This window comes from Pelecanus crispus, chromosome 5 (assembly GCF_030463565.1).
Source record: "Pelecanus crispus isolate bPelCri1 chromosome 5, bPelCri1.pri, whole genome shotgun sequence".
NCBI lineage: Eukaryota > Metazoa > Chordata > Aves > Pelecaniformes > Pelecanidae > Pelecanus > Pelecanus crispus.
In genome coordinates, this window is record NC_134647.1 from 66,511,218 (window position 1) to 66,527,997 (window position 16,780).

At 43.4% G+C, this 16,780-nt stretch overlaps 1 protein-coding gene across 1 annotated transcript in view; it reads left to right on the plus strand.

The window, feature by feature from the left end:
* The first annotated feature begins 1,494 nt into the window (after positions 1 to 1,494).
* The window catches only part of GLIS1 (GLIS family zinc finger 1), a 208,099-nt gene continuing 192,813 nt past the window's right edge, over positions 1,495 to 16,780 (plus strand). The window contains exons 1-2 of the mRNA XM_075711221.1: positions 1,495 to 1,708; positions 1,875 to 2,264. Coding sequence (XP_075567336.1) covers positions 1,495 to 1,708; positions 1,875 to 2,264 — 604 coding nt within the window. The remainder of the gene's footprint in view (positions 1,709 to 1,874; positions 2,265 to 16,780) is intronic.

Genomic DNA, 16,780 nt, shown 5'->3' on the forward strand with positions numbered 1-16,780 from the left:
CCTCTCCTTTAGTTTTGATGTGAACAGGCATAATTTCCAACCAGATGTCTGTCTGATTTACACCCGTGTAAATCGGGGTGACTGCAAGTCACTCCTATCTTTGAGCTGTCCCGGTGTGTCGAAGACCTGCTGTGCTGCACCTGCGCTGACCAGCAGCATGCTGGGCGGCAGGGTGCAGACATCCCTGAGCCAGCAAAGAGCGGGCTGGTAAATCTTGCTGGTGCAAAGCTGCGCATCATAGCTCAGCCTGCGTTTGCTTGGAACCAGGCCCAAGCTAATAAACCCAGCTAGATTGCTTCCAGACCCGAGCTGGCCCAGGAGGAGCCAGCGCAAATGTCACTGCTCTGTACTGCTTGCTCTGAGCTAGCTTAATTGTCTCTAAGGGAGTGGGCCAGCTCCAGGCACCTGTAGGACAGGAATGGAATGATACATGGCCACCACATAGACAGAAGCACTGAACACACCTGAAACTGCGTCATCGAGGAGATGTCTTGGCCAGCTTGTACCCACTTCTGACACATCTCCTCCTTCCCGGGCCCAGGCTGTTGGCAAGGCTTTTGCTCTCTCCCGCTGCTCCTCCGTGACACACTGCAGTTGCTGTGGCTTTCGCACAGAAGTTGTTTATAGGGTGCTGCCGGCTGTTCAGCGGCTGGGTGGTTTGCGGGTGTCCCACGGTTGCCGCCCGTTGTGTGCCTGGCGCAGAGGCAGCCAGACGCGTGAGCGCCTTGCCTGGGGACGGGCGCGGGGGACCCTCGAGGCCCGCGGGCAAAGGGGAAGGGACCAGGCCCTCGGCAGTGGGTGTGAGGGGAAAACAGGGGCCGCGGGCAAGCACAGGGACCCCTCGCCGCCGGGGCGGGCACCGGGGAGGTGCGGGGCCCTCGGAGGAGGCTCGGGGCGCAGCGAGGTGCTGACCCCCTCCCGACGCCCGCGGCAAGCGCGGGATCCCCAGCTCCCTCCTCTCTGCGGCGGGGCGAGGCCGAGAGGGGCGCCCGGGCCGGGCCCGCGGGCGGACCCCGCTCCCCGCCGCGCCGCTGTCAAAGCCCCGAGGGGCGGCCCCGGCGGCACAGCCCTCCCCCTGCCCGCCCCGACTGGCCCGAGCGAAGGGCTGGCCCCGCCGCCGCGCCAGGGTAATGGCCCGGGCCGCCTTCACTCAGGCAGCCGGCCCTGCGGCGGGGGAGCGGGGCTGAGCCCATGAGCCCGGCGCGGCGGCGGCAGGACGGGGCGCGGGGGCGGCGGGAGCCGGCGGGCAGCGCGTCCCCCCGGGCGGCCCCTCCCAGGTAGGAGCGCGGGGGCGCGGCTGTCACCGCCGCGCCGAGGCGCTGCCCGCGCCCGGGCGGGCTCTCCCTCCCTCCCTCCCTCCCTCACGGCTCGGCTCGGCGCGTCGCCGGGGCCGGTGACCCGGGGGCCGCCGCGAGCCCGGCGTTGGCAAGCGCTCCCTGCGGCGTTGCGTGCGCTGCCGCCGCGTCCGCTGTTGCCTGGGTGGCCGCTGTTTGGATGCCTCAGCTGAACGGCACCGGCCTCGACGCAGCCCCGGCCGTGTGCCCGGCCCCCCTCCCCTCCCGGCCGGTCTCGCCTTCCCCGGAGCGGTTACGAAAAGCCCGGCGGTGTTGCCTAGAGAGGGAGGAAAGCCGACGCGCGGCGCCAGCCTCCCCGTCCCTCGCAGGCGAGCCGCCGCCGAGGTCCGAGCCCCCCGTTTCTTCCCCCTCCGGCCGGCGTGCGTGAGAGAGCGAGCGGGGCTGCGGGCGCGTTAGGCTCCGGCTGCGGGCCCTGGGCTGCCCCCGCCGCGCGGGCGGCGGTTAGCGGCCGTTGGCGGCGCGCGCGGCAGGGCTGAGGCGGCGGCCGGCCGCTGACAGCCCCTGTGCCGCTCGGTGCAGGAGAGCGGCGAGGGCCCTGGCAGCAGCCGGACGCGGACATGCACTGTGAGCTCGCAGGGGGTCAGAAAGCCAGCGCCGGTGAGGCTCGCTTCGAGGTGACCGATAAATGCCAGGGAGCGCCTCTGAAGGAACCGCCGCGGGGGACCCGTCCCAGCAGCGGTAAAGCTCTCTCGAATCCTCAGATGTCCTTTAAAATAACTGTCAGCAACGGCAGTGACCACACGGAGCCTGAGCAGAGCCCCCCTGAAATGTCAGCGCCTCTGCTAGATTTCATCCCCAAAAGACCCAGCATATTCGAGAGGATCCCAATTCTGCCGAGGGCGCAGGAGCTGCGATGCGCTGGAAGCTCCAAAGATTATTTCCAGCAGCAGAAACATCAAAGCGTGAAGGGTGAGTTTAAAAATGCATGAACTGAACACTACCACCACAAAAAAAAAAAAAAAAAAAAAAAAAAAATCCGCCACCCAAACAAAAATGTGCATCAAGGTCCTTTTTTTTTTTTGTGGTTTTTTTTTTCCCCTTCTTTTTGGTCTTCAGTATATTTTCTAACTTGTTTATTAAAATGCAAGCTTTAAAACTTTTTTTTTTTCCCCTATACACCTTGGAGGTGCAGGGTAAACCAGACTGTTTTTTGCTGATGGGCAGCAGGGCATTTCTCAATATTCTTTAAGAAATCCTGAGACCAGCATCTTCGTTAGTTCTGAGAGGCTGCTGCTCGGTTTGGTCACTTCTCAGACGTGGTTGTTTTGAGGATGGTGCTGAACACTGGGTTAGTCTGTCCCGCTCCTGACCGTGCATGTGGGGTGTTTGTTTGTGAGTATGCCTGACTGACAATAAATGCCTAGTTCTTATTCAGCAGTTTCACCACGGTTGCTTGGATTTATAGTTTGTATTTCAAGGAGGTGTTACAAATGCTGGATTCGGGCAGTGAATACTCAGGCTTGGGATTCCTGGTGCCTGAAAGGCATGGCGTAAGGGCAAATTCTGCTAGTTAACAAATGCCCAGTTTTCATCTGTCCATTGTTAAAGAAGTGGTACTGAAGTTAGGTTAGGAATTGCCTACTAAAATCTGTTAGTTACCCATTTGAGCTAGAACTTGTTAATTGAACTGGAATTTGTTAATCAAAATTTAAAGTAATCCCTCTAAGGTGTCACTGGATGGGATCAGAAGGAATTCAAGCATTCCTTTATGCTACAAAGCTACTTGCAGAGATATATATGCACCTAAGGTTATTAATATTAAAGCAGTGTTTTCTGTAATGTTAAAAAGGTAATTCTCTTTTTCTCTTCTCAGTCCTTTCCCATTCTCTGTTTTAGAGATGTACATGCTGTTATCTTGTTGGTATAAGACAGTTCCCACTAGGATTTTTTCAGTGCATCCCTTTCTGTCCATTCTTCTGAAAAAGTAGACTGCGTGCCCTTGGACTAGTAACAGTTTCTTTTGTGAGCTTGTTACCTAGGGTGATGGCACCTTTCATTGCTATGAAGTTATGTTAATGAACACCTCAATCTGCACGAAGTCTGTCCTGCAAACTGTAGGATGTTTGTTCATCACCAGTGAATACAGACAGAGTGGAGCAGCAGGTTATAAATTACCTTTTTTATTTTTGTTTGTTAAAGCTGCAGTTCTCCTCTCCCGACTTAAAAAAAAAAAAAAAAAAAAAGGTTGTTAATGTTTGGCAAGAATGAAATGAAGGTCTGTTACACAGAACCAGTTTTGGAGGGGGGAGAGTGAGTATTCATGAAGTATGAAGGGACAACTACGAGCTCTAGTACCAGTGTGCTGCTGCGACTGCTGCCTGTAGAAGGGACTCATGAGATGTTTGAGTCCATTGTGGTCTCACGAGTGAGGCTGGTGCTACTTGACCAGGGTTCGCACCAGCTTAAAACCCTACCCATGCCTTGCCCTACCCAAGCAGGCTGTTGAAGCACTTTCCTTTTTTTTCTTTTCTTTTCCTTTTCACTGTGAGCTACTTACTCCTTTTTTCATGCTGATTTCTCTGGTGGGTGCTGCAGAGGGCAGGGGTGTAGGGAAGGTAAGAAGAAAAGTGTAATTTTCATTCACTTGTGACTTCTTATAGGAGGTGTAGGTGGGCACTGGGAGAAGGATGCTAATGCATCTTTCCTGACTGATTAATGTCCCCTTTTCACCACTGAAAAAAATTGTGTTTTAAGTTTTGTTGCTGTTTTTTGTTTAACGCGTTTTCTGTTCAGGGTGTTACCTTGTGGTTGCTTCAGCATATGGGTGACTTGAGTCATGGGAGTAAGTAGGAGGTATCCATGGGCAGGATAGGGTTCATTTACTGAGCATGGTGATTTGGTGGGTAATGTTGGATTTTTCCAAAGATGACAGCACTGGGGTTTTTTTGGGTGTGTTTTTTCGTTTGTTTTTGCTTTTGGGGTTTTTTTTTGCCCTGTGAAGATATTTTCAGGAGAAGTTAGGGAAAGTAAAATTTTGGGCTAGAGTCTGATTTAAAATGTGTGGGCTGTGCTGCTCCTTCTGACCTGGATGGCGTCAGCAAGTGCCTTAATGTCCACTCGGGCATTTTGGAGTTCTCCCACTGAATAGTGTGAGCTGCCAGCCCCTGCTCAGCACCCTATGCTTCTGAATCAGTTCCACAGAAATAACAGAAGTCACTCAATTGCTCACTGTGATCTAACTGTAAAATTAGAGCTCTGTGTATCTAAAGTGAGCTGTGCTGCAGATAGGAGAGCCACCGGTCTTTCAAGGAGTGGTGTAAACCATCTCCCAACAACCCTGGTTCTCTCGGGAAGATAAAGGACCAGGGACGGCTGTATGTGGATGTGATATAACAAGATGCAGCTAAGAAGTGGGAATGAGGGAAATACTCAGATTTACCCACTAAAAGGTTTTGGGAAAGAAACTGATGACAGCTTGATTTCAGATCATCGTGCTGTGCGTCTCCGGCTCTCCAGCCCCAGAGTACCGTGTACCCAGTAATTCCCTCTGCAATCTGGGTTAGATTACAGAATGTGCCTCCTGGTTTTGGTTTATCCACAGTTGAAAGCTGCAAGTAGGGAGGGTAAAAGACCCTCTTTTAACAAGAACAAAATCAATTTTTATAGTTGCCTGTAAAAAATATTTTTTTTTCTAAACATGCCTTTACTTTTTTTTGGATTTTTTTCAAAAAAGAATGAATCAAAATGATACACTACCCCACTAATAAAAAGGGCAGCTTTGAAGTAATCACAATGGGGAAGAAGCATCCTGCTGTTGTAATGTCTCTGTGGTGTTACTCTACTGCTTCACAGTGTTTAAATTATGATCCTGCAAAATGCTTCCGTGCCTGAGCAAGTCTTTTTACATGAACAGCCAAACAAAAACTTGAGGGGTGGTGGTGAGGATTACTTCTGGGAATTGGATCATTTGGGTCTAAACTTCGCAGGATGGAGCTATTGGTTGTTTACAAAAAAAAATCAGTATTTTGGAATTGTGCTTCATGTTTTGTTCTGTTTGGGAGCTGTTTAAAATAAACACTCAGTTTTCACCCAGTCTCCCCCTTCTGGTATGACTGGCTGTGATATACACCCGCTTTTCTTGATCATTGATTTCCCCGTATGTCACAAAGCAGAGCATTTGCACCCTGACAGTGCTTCTTAGAGGCACTTGTAGTCTGCTCGGCATAGAAGAACTGTACCATAAGGTATGAAGTCTATTTTACAATGTTTTCCTGGGGTTCTGTGATTTTGGTTCTGTTTTGTTGAATTTCATGCTACAGTATTACCATTTTGAAAGTAACAGAGGGCAAAATAATTACCGTCAACAGAAAAGAAACTTTTGGGAAAGAAAGCTTTAGTGGTGACAAAGGAGTGATGTATAAATATGTCAAATATCTCAGTTTTTTAATTACATTGATTATGGTTGTTACCAGGAAACACTTCTCCTTTTCATTCTTTTCCAGTTTCGTTCGGTGTACCTAATTCATGACTCAGTAGAAATGACGAGATTTATCCTGTTAGTTGTGCCACTGGGAAGTCATCCAAATGGCCCAGACCTTTGCAGTAACCACTTCAGATATTAACTTACAGTGGGCAAAACAATAAGCTGTTCGGGTTGCAGTAGTTGGATGTTTCCTTGTTGAGAGTATTTTTTTATTCAGACAAGGAGAAAGTGGGTTGGGTGGGGGTTTTTTTGTTGGTTCTTTTTAAGCTGTAGCTGCTTTTGGCAAACATACAGCCAAACATACAACCAATTAAGAAATGTATTAATTTTCTTCTGCTGTTGAGAAAGAGGAAATCTTGCCATTGCAACCCCCTGTGACTATTCGCTTGGTTAGCAGGACAGTCCTTGCATAGTAACAGCTTATACTGTTGAGATCTTAAGCAAAAGCATATGTTTTGGTTATGTGACTTATTAGGTGTACTGGCTGGTCTTGGGACTGATTCTGCCATTTTCTTTCATACACCTTGTCTGTGTTCACCTGAATTATCCCACTTTAGCAAATAGGGACTGCCTAGAGCTGATAAATGTTATATGGACTGATAAGGAGACAGGGAATGGGCTCACTGGTATGGTGATCTCTAAACTCTCTCAGTTTTTTATAGAGCTATACTAATAAATTTTTAATCTTTTCACTGTAGTTCTCTTGCTTGCTGCATTTGAACTCCCCACTACAAAAAGGAATTTAAAGGTTTATTTGAATAGAACTTGCAGTTACAGAATTCCTTTTTATTTAATGTTTTTTTAAATTTTATTTTATTTTTTAAAAATTTTTTTTGTAAGGGGAGAAAGTAGAAGAAACTGCAGATTGGAGAATGCATAGTAATTTGGGATAAATTGTGACTGTCCCCTCCTCCCTTAAACTGGCTAAAATGCTTACTTGTCTTGAACAGGAAAATAACGTTCAGTTACTTGCTGCTGAAGGAAGTTCTTCTGGTGATTTGTGTTGCAAAATCAGAGTCACTGAATTGAAGGTGACCCTTTCATGGATTTAACTTAAAAGAGGTTTAATTGTATCTAATAATTAAATTCTTTGTTATTTAGGGATTGGTTGTAGAGAATATTTAGTAAATACAAACCAGAAGATCTAATGATTGACCTGTCATACAAAGGCATTCTGTACTTGTAAAGTAAAAGCAAAAAACCCCACTCTGCTTCAGGAAAAAAACACACCTATTGGAAAAAAGGAAGAGAATAAATATTGTATCTGCTTTATTATTGTGTAGAATTATATGGAATAACAAATAATGTTGGATTACAGGAAATAAGTCTGATCTGTGGAAGAGATTTTGTAACTTCCTGAGTCTTCATTGAAAGAATAGAAGTAAAAAATAAGAAATTACTTGCTCTGGCTTTAGAATGTTACATTAACACATGGAATGAAAATGGGGATTATTATATACTCTGCTAAATGGGATGAGAAGAAAAATATCTTTTTCTTTCTTCTTTTATAGCAAGAAAAGGTTCTGTATCTTGCAAGTACTGAAGTATGTGCATTACTGTGTTCCTGTCAGTAGTCTCATCAACTACAAATTTTTTGGACTTAGAATATTCTAAATTATGTATTCAACTGTATCTAAATGATTATTTGTATGTTAGAGTTCAACCCTGTATACACATAAGCTGTTAAAGTGTATGCTGAGTATTTTTAGTAGATTTGAGATTATATTCTGGAAGTGCTTCAAGATTCTATTTAGTAAAACTACTAAATGTAATGTGAGTGTCTTCTGAGAGATAGTACTTCTTTATTGCATCAAAGTTGGTTGGTTTTTTTTTTCACTTTCAGTGAGCAAAGATGCTCAGTATGTTGAGTAGGAGAGACAAAATTTTACTCTAAACAATTAATATTAGTAGGGGTCTTGCCACTAACTTTAGCTGGGTCAGTATTTCAATCCTAATATTACAGAAGTTCTTTATCCTGTGTACAGGGAAAAGCTTGTAGAACGAATAACAAGCTTGTATTAAATCCATCTGTAAGCTAGGAAGTGGAATAACGTATGGACTATGAAGAGAAATTTGTAGTACTGTGAATATAATTTCCATGTTCAGTACCATGATTACCATTATTCTAGAAACGTGAACTTCTGCTGTTTAGTGATTTTTAGAACTGCTGAAGGTGTTGATGGCAGGGTAATTGGAGAGGGAATATAGATGTAAACTGCTCTGTTTTGTACTCCAGGTTTCTACCCTTATATGTCAACAGGCTTGAACAAGGCGTGCAATCTAGTAATAGTTTCACAGTGCATGAAACTGCTTTTAATAGACTGTTGGTTTTGTGTGCTTTTTTTCTCTCGGCCACCAAATGTTGTTTCCCAGCACACTGATGTAACTCAAAGAATACAGGGTTCCAAAGCAAGGGCAGTGCTAACTAACTGTGGTACAGTGTAATCTTGCCCTACAAATGTGCAAACAATAGCAAAAGTATGTGTTTCTGAATATGGCACAGCTGTTATCTTCTCCTGAGAGCAGGGAGCGTTACAGTGACATAGACAGAATGACCAGTTAAAACCACTCATGTTGTTTTATTGCGTTTAAATGGGGCATGTTAAAAAAGCAAGGGCCTGTTCTTCCATTCAGATAAGTATCAGTTCAGACTACTGCAGTACTACCTTTCTGCACAGGCTTTGAAGAATGGAGGCAAAGAATTCCCCTTTTGCCTTCCCCTCCTATTACATTTCTGGCACCCAGTATGTGAAATCTCAGTTGGAAGCTGGAACTTTCTGTTCTCAGAATTTGCGCTTCACTAGTAACCTGGAACAAAGATTTCTTTTTTTAATTTTTATTTTTTATTACGGTCATTAGTTTGGATATACTAAATGATTGTTAATGATTAAGAATATTTGTCGAAAGGAGACTACTTGAAAAACAGATGAGACATTGCCAGAGCTGCAATAGGAAATAGATTCAAATTCTGTGTTTTAGGTTATTTTAAGGTGTTGAGCATTTAGGAATTACAAGGTTGAACTCAGTCAAATCATCACAAAGTGCTTGAGCTCTATCTCTTTTTTTTTTTTTTTCTTTAAGCAATTGTGTCGGTTTAAATCTAATAATTATGTCTGACTTTTCTGTCATTATGTCTGCATGTATATGTAATTATTTTGCATAGTGGATTGGTAAGGAGCATTGTAATTGAATCTACCCGATCAAATTTATTCTAAGGTTTAAATGAATGCAAAACATCTTAAACTGCATTTAATTCTGGCATTTATGTGTGTGATACGACGAGGGCTTTGTGAGAGCTGTAGAGTTGTCAGTTGTTTTAGAATGAGGGGAAAGCAAATACATTCTTACGGTTTTTTGCATATTTAGCCAGGGGGAAAAATGACACTAAGGCGACATCATCAAATACTGTAAAACTAACTTTTTAATACAGATCTCCATTGTTGTTTTAAGTGCTTAAGGGGTTGGCGGTTTGGTTTATTTTGGAACTTGCTGAACTATATGAAGTGTGTCTCCAGGGGCCTGGTATTTTAATACCTAGTAGAAGGTTGTATAACAGTAGATGATGTATTTTGCCTGCCTTCCAATGCTGTAAATAAATTACACGTGCTGGCTTGGGAGAGCGTATCTGAGGTGTAAATCAAAGGCTAATGTAAGAGGAAAAAAACCCCAATTAGTGATATTTTGTAACTGATTCAGTTTTTTTTATTAATTATATCTATAATCAAGAGACATCAGAGCAATAGTTGTATGAAAATGTTAACATGAGGCAGTTACCAATGAGAGGTAGAGGGTCTAGGATTATTTTAAATAAGTGCTGTGATTCACTGCTTTTTCACAATTTGCTGTGGTTAAGTCACTTAAATACTGAAGTCAACAATCCCCTAGGCAAACAATATAATTTTAAGCATATTGTAAAAATTGAAATTTGCTAGCTTTCACTCTATAATCCCGTCTAAGTCTTGGTTGTATTAAGAGGAAAATAGATACATGTGTCAGTTTTGGAGCATAATCTTTTTTTTGAGTTTAAAGAATGATAAATGTGCTTCAAAGAAGCAACACAACAGTTTATTAATATGAATGTTTTGTTTTGCTAAATACTACATGCTTAACGCAATCCCCATTCCTTTATAATAAGTTTAAATATTAATTCTTTGGAATGCTGGATGCCTAAAGCTAGATAGAAATGCTGTGCAGTTTCAGATATCTAGGAGTGGGCTTGTGAAACAGGATATTTAACTGGGAGAGATGAGTAGCACATTTCAGAGTTATTATGGCAGAATAACAATGTAAGAGGATGATTTAAAAAAAAAAAAGCTACAAAATTGTTTTCTGTGCATGAGGCTTAAATACCTTAGAGTTACTTATTTGAAATACAAGAGTAGATTTCCTATGTATGTAGGTTCTAGATTGCATTTTTTATTATTATTTTTTTTAACTTCTTTTTAGCCGTCTGCCCCTCTCTGAAGCAGCTGGCTTTGATTTAAGCTGAATCCTTCACTGAGAGCAAATGATCAGTCACTTATGATGACTGTGTGTTGTGCTCTTTGATGGAACACCTCTGTAGTGGCAGATGCTTAAGAGAGAAGACCAAATAAGACAGGAAGGGTGCTCAAGGAAAGCAGCAGTTTGCATTCAGAAGGACTCATTTCACTCTAAACCAGCTCTCGCTTATTGTTCCTTATGTAAGTCCTGCCTACCTCCCAACCCCCATCTGTGCTGGACAGAGAAGAGAGAGTTAAAGTGAGAACAGATAAAAGAGGAAATTTCTGTTTTATTTCCCAGTATTTTCTGGGAAAATCCCGGAAAGGATTTAACATGAGGTTTCATAACTCTTGCTTTGACCTGCTGCTCCTGCTGAAATTGCAGGGAGCTGTAGCATTGACTTCAGGAGGAGGCCAGTACTGAATGTTTCTGAAAATCCCATCCATGCTCTTTTGAGGCACAGGAGAGAAGATCCAAGTGTTAAACTCTCTCCCAGAGAGAAAAGTGTGCAAGCAGAAGCAGCCCAGTAGCTCAGATGCCAAGGTCAGTCAGCACACCACGTTCACCTTTATTTTTAATTCCTGTTCAAGACCCTGCATGGGTCTAAAGCTGATGTGATCTGCCATCGTACATGAAACAAGCAAAAATGGTGAAGGATTGTGCCAGCAGCTGACATGCCCAAGTATATAAATGTTTTGGATGAAAAGAGTTTGGGTGCTTGAACTCTGTTCTGGGCTGTACCACTTGTATCATTTTGGGGCAAGTCTGTGTACTGTTCATGATATTTCTACTGCAAGAGTGTAACAGAGTATGGTCTACAGAAAGACAAGCCAGTTTTGGAGCCAGGAACAGTGCAGTTGTTTCGGCACACCGTGAGGGCCAGCTTGATTTTCTATGCTGAGGGACAGAGCTTGTTAGTTCAGGTGCAGTGTTCAGGTGATGTTGCTGTGCTGTGTTTCAGATCTGATCTGGTGGTGTTGCAGGATGCTGCACTGCAACATGTGGCTGTATCTGCCTGGGGTGGCACTTGTTTGAGTGTGGCTGCACCCCCTCTACACAGTGGACCAAATTTCTCACTTTTCTACGTGAAGTACGTGGTGCTTGCCCTTGTTGGTAAGTCTCCTTGAGTGTGAGTGATGAAAAGTGCAAAATACATATTTGTTATCTTTGGGAGAGTAAGGTTTTTAATGGAACATTTTATTCGGGCTTCTTACTGCTTGGCATCTGGTTTAGGCTGCCAGTTGCAGAATTGTTGGTGAGGAACAAATTCTCCCATTTGTTTTAGTGCTTCACACACTGAGGTGAGGGAAAGGAGGCTACATTAAGGGAGCTGTGTTGGAAATAGCCAATAATAAGTACCTGTTGGGAGGAAAATCTTCCCCCGTGGTTTGCTGGAGGAAGCAACCTCAGGGTTGCCCTTGCCTTCCAGCAGATGGAAGAGTCTCTTACAGCTGTTGTTCTTGAGGCAGAAGTCACCTGATGGATTGTATGCCCCTGGGCTTGAGGTGCAGGTAGCTACTGCAAGGTTCCCGAGATCCTCATCACTCTGGCAGAACAGATTTTGCACACAGCTGAGGCTGTCTCCCAGGACTTGAAGAAGAAAAAGCAACACTGAATTCTTCCTTTCTGGATATCTGATTGTTGTAATGTTCAGTTTCCTTGAAGTCATCAGAGCTGGTTTATGTTCAACTGAAACTGAGCTGGCCTGATTCCATTATCCCTAGCTCTGGTGCAAATCTGAAGCGACGCCATTTTAAAACAAAGAGTGGATAAAAAGGAGGCAGACTTGAGGGCTAATGCAGAGAAGTTTGTCTTGTAAGTATGGACTCAGTTCACTTGGCAAAAGAAAAAGATGTCTCACATTTTTAATCTGAATAGTTTTGCTTCTTATTTTCCCTCTTGCCAATTTGCCACAAATTGGCTTATATTCTTTTTCTTTGAGTTCTTGAGCTATTCGATAAGGTTTGCTGACTTGTCATGTTTTTGTGGGGATAAGCTATGGACTATGTGTGTGAATGGTTCTCTTTTCAAAACAAAGATCCCCATGCATTTCAGCATCTCTCTGATTTGAATGGATATGCAGGAAATTTAAGGGATGTTTACCCCTAGAGCCCACTTGCTCTTTCCCCACCCTCGAGTCTCAATAACTTATTCTTTCTACTCTCTCAGCCTCCTGGCCTCTGTCTTTTACTTTGTGCAACTTCGCTGTTGGCTTATTTTTAAATATATGTAAAGGGTTGTAACTTACTTGAATTGTGGGCTAAATACGTGGAAGTATGGCAACTGGTGTAAATAGCTTTTGGTCTGTTGAATAGGTAAATACTCAAAATCTGTCAGGGTGATTTGGCTAGGTTTTATTGGAAACATTATTCATATGAGATCTCCTTTCTCTTACTGCATCCTGTCAGAAACTGTGAGGCAGAAATTACTGGCATGAATACTCGGACTGCTTTGTCAAAATTCGCTTTTATGCCTTTTTACTTGTAAGTTTGCTGCTTCCATAAATACCTTTACAAGTGTGTCTGTATTGCAAGATTAGTCATAGAAAGCCAATATAAAGGGGACCGAAAGCTAGAAAGTGTGAGCAAATTGCTGGAATGACTAATCATCAATAGTGTTTTAAGCCCAAATGTATGATGGCATTGGCTACGAGTACAGTTTATTTGGCAAGTTTGAGTGAAAACACTGGTGTTTTTCAGAGGCTTGCTGCTTCAGTGGCACCCAGGTTAAGTTTCTCAAAATGGGACTAACCTGCTTGGGGAACTTCCCTTGCTAAGGGTTAGTGTTAATGCCAACAATAGATTTTTTTCATTAGCTGCTGGAGAAGTTGCTGGGAGACTTGAAAATTAAGAACAGTAAACATTAGAGGTGATAAAGATGTTTTATGCATGGGCTAGATGTTTCGGCAGCAAGCAGTCACTCTGAAGTGACAGGGAGGCAGTTTCAGACCCTAGATAATATGCGACTTGAGAGGAAACTTGGTGAAAAATAGTCTCATAACCAACTAGCATTTAGGTAAAAATTAATTATGATACTGACTACCAGCAGAGAAAACAATCTGGAAGATTGGATACAGCTTCCAGTGTGAATGCTCCTGACTACAGCATTTGTTAGTTTGCTGAGCAACCCAGACTTAGAATATAAGCCAAATACGAGAAGGACCTTCTGGATATAGAATTCACTGATTTATAGATTGGAGTTATAATTCGTGTGCACGGTGCCCACATATCCTTCAGGGGCACCAGTCTTGTTCTGCTGGTATGGAAGAAAATCACCTATTGCATCCTTTCTGAAGATGAGTGTGGCTGTAGGTTTTCCCTGTTGGTACTAAGCACTTCGTGAAATGCACCTGATATTCAGCACCTTCTGTCTCTTCTACATTGGTTTATTCTTCCACAGGGATTATGTGGGCTTGACACTAGGAAAGATACTAACTAGGAGTATACTTAACTTTTGACATACGGTGCCCAAGCAGGCTGTAAGTTGTTTGTCACTGGAGTTTTTAAAGACAGGCTGGACGGAAATCCTGCTGTGGGATGTAACTCTTCAGACCCGACCGTCTTTCCTGTGACATTTTTAATTCCCACACCCAACTGCTTAGGCACTATAAAGCGTTACAAGAGGTTCCCTCAAACTGTAATACTCCAGGCTTTTATCCTCTCTGACTTACTGAACAAAGTTCAAATCTCTCCTTCTCTAACGTTGGTGTTTCTGGCCACTCATTTGTTTGTCAAGAAAACACTGAGATGGCATACAATGAAGACGAGACTGAGTGAAGGGCTCTAGAGCAGCAGTTGGGAGAGCCAGTAGTGGGACAACTGGGCATGGAAAATGATTGATTTTTATGTGCAAAGCAGTTGTGAAATGTTCTGTGGCATTCTGGGGACATGCCATTGCTAACAAACGATTGCCTGTTGGGGATAGAAAATGCCAACCATTGTTCTGAAGAAGGAAATAGCCTTATTGATACTGAATTAGTCTCACATTGAATTATTATTATTATTCATTCGCAATGCATCCTGTTTTCCAAATATGAAAATTAACTGACCATGCTGAAGTCCTCCAGCACTATTGGCCTTTAGTTGTTGGTTATATCTACATCCTTATGGTCCAGGTAGAGTTTAGACTGTTTAGAACTGGGGATGTATTGTGGTGGAAATCTGCATTAACAGAGCAGTTGTAGGAAGCTGTTCTGCTTCTTAAAAGAGTTCATCAAGCTTGTTCTTGTTTTATAACAAGCCTGAGATTGAGGCTGGCAGAGGTAAATGTGTTGGTAGATTAGACTTAAGCTTCTGGGATACATTTTGAATTGTCACGGGCAATGTTGATAGCAGAAAACCAATGGTACAGAAAACAATAATGTTGCCTTTTGAATGGAGTAAAAAGTGATTTATCTATAGAAATTGAGATTCACACCAAGCAACAGTATTTTGTACAGTGACAGTATTTTGTATACAGCTCTGAAAATTTGAGTTTTGTTCCCAGTGTTGTCTAATAGCTTCTACTGCGATCCTGACAGAAAATAGAAAATCACTGCTAGTAAAGTTTGTCTGTTGCTTCAGATTAAGGGAATAATAAATGAAAATTAGGAAGTGACTGGCATGCAACATGTATTTCTTAAGCAATGATCAGGAACTGGACAATGAATCTTTTCATACAGTCAAACATGTGAGACTGTACCTTTGCATGGAGGATATAAACTGTTTTTATAGATGGGAGGCTGTATGTCCTGGAAAGCAGTGACGCTGAAAAGGATTGGGATGTCGTATTCAATTGGTATGAGAAAATAAATTTCTAATGAGTTACAAGGTGATACGATACATTATTAAAAAGCATAGGGAAGTGATGTTATCTTTCTGTTAAGCATCACTCTAGTTGCAGGAAGATAGGTTAATGCTCAAACTTTCTTGAACGGCTTTGAAAAATCAAAGGATTTGGAGAAGAACTGGAAGATGCTAACCCGTACGTAGTACTGATGCACTAATGGAAGATTAGAGGCAATCTGGTCTGTTGTGGAGATGTACCAGAGGAGAAAATATGTGATACTTGAGGGTTCTTTGGGTGCAGATAAATGCAGAATGGCATCTCATGCCTGGAAACCAAGACATACCAAACAAGAAGGAAGACCCATGTTTTTGACTACAAGGATAATTAATCCTGGCACAGCTTCGCAAAGGATGTGATAAATCCTCTGGTACTTTTTTTACTAGTTGCTGAGCTAGGAAGAAATGATTCATTTCAACCATGGACAATTGCGTTCAATGGTAGAATCACTAGATGAACGAGCCGGACCATCCCAACGGCTTCTACTTGCAGTCTGTAAAAGATTGGATTCCAGGCCATCTCCTGCTGCCGGACCTGGTGCTGCTCTTCCTTCACCTGCCTGCTGCATTGCAATCCTTGGGCCCAATGTCCATACTGAGGCCAAATTTAGGGCTTCATTCTGGGTTTCATGACAAAGAATAGGGGGCACGCTGGGGAAGGAGGAGCATTACTGCACCACAATCACACAGTTTTGACAGTAATTACAGTAGGGCCATTGCTAGCAACTAATGTTTCCTCCAAACCCTCCCTTTCTTTCCTCTTGTTATGTCTCTCTCTTCAGCAAACAGCACCGCTCCTCCTTGACTAGACTAGTCTCTATTCAGAGATGTTGTGATGGAACCTACTGTCCCCTAGGACCTGGGCTGAGACCAAATAAAACCAAGCGCTGGGTTTAAAACCTGGACATGTGGGGAAAGGGTAATGGCTGTGATCTTCCTTCTCTTACCAAGCACTGATGATTTTCAACAATAATGTCTTCCCTTTCTTTGCTTTCTGAAATCAAAACAAAGGCTCTTAGCCTCCTTCCTAGAGTAGCAATAGCGGCATACTAACACAGTTATTACAGCAAACATTGTGGCCCTCTCTGGTCATGATGTTTTCTTTCTGTGGGGAGACTGAAATACTAACTCACAAATAATGTCTTTAGAAGTCATATTAGTCACACATTTTTAAGACATTCCAAAATCATACCAACCTCCTTCTGAGCTTGTCTGTTGCTACCAATGATTCAAAGTTTTGAAAACTCTCCTTTAGTTTTGATTTACATTTTGGTCTTGGGCACTTGTTATTTCTGGCAAATGCCAGCTCAGTTTCATTAAAGAAAAATCTGTTTTGCAGCCACACAGCTCAGATCTGCTGCGCTTCTAATAATTGATGGCTGGTTTCCTTATTTCCTGCATTGTAGAAAAATAAGGACCTTGTTAGACCCAAACAAGCCTGCATAAAGTCACAGTGTGAAACATTGGGTTGGGGGTGAGCAGAGCAGCTGTGGGCAGGTTTTACAACTTCAGGCCACAGCTGATCGAGGCAGCCAAGGGAAACTGAGAGATGCACGTGACTAAAATTCGATTGAGTTCTTTGGCTCCCTGGCCTGAGATTTATGTTTGTGACACCTTCCCCCTGTGTCAGTCCCTGGGCCAGACACAAGTCTGTGTCTGTATATGTACTTACGGCTCTGCGCACCCTGTGGTGTGGC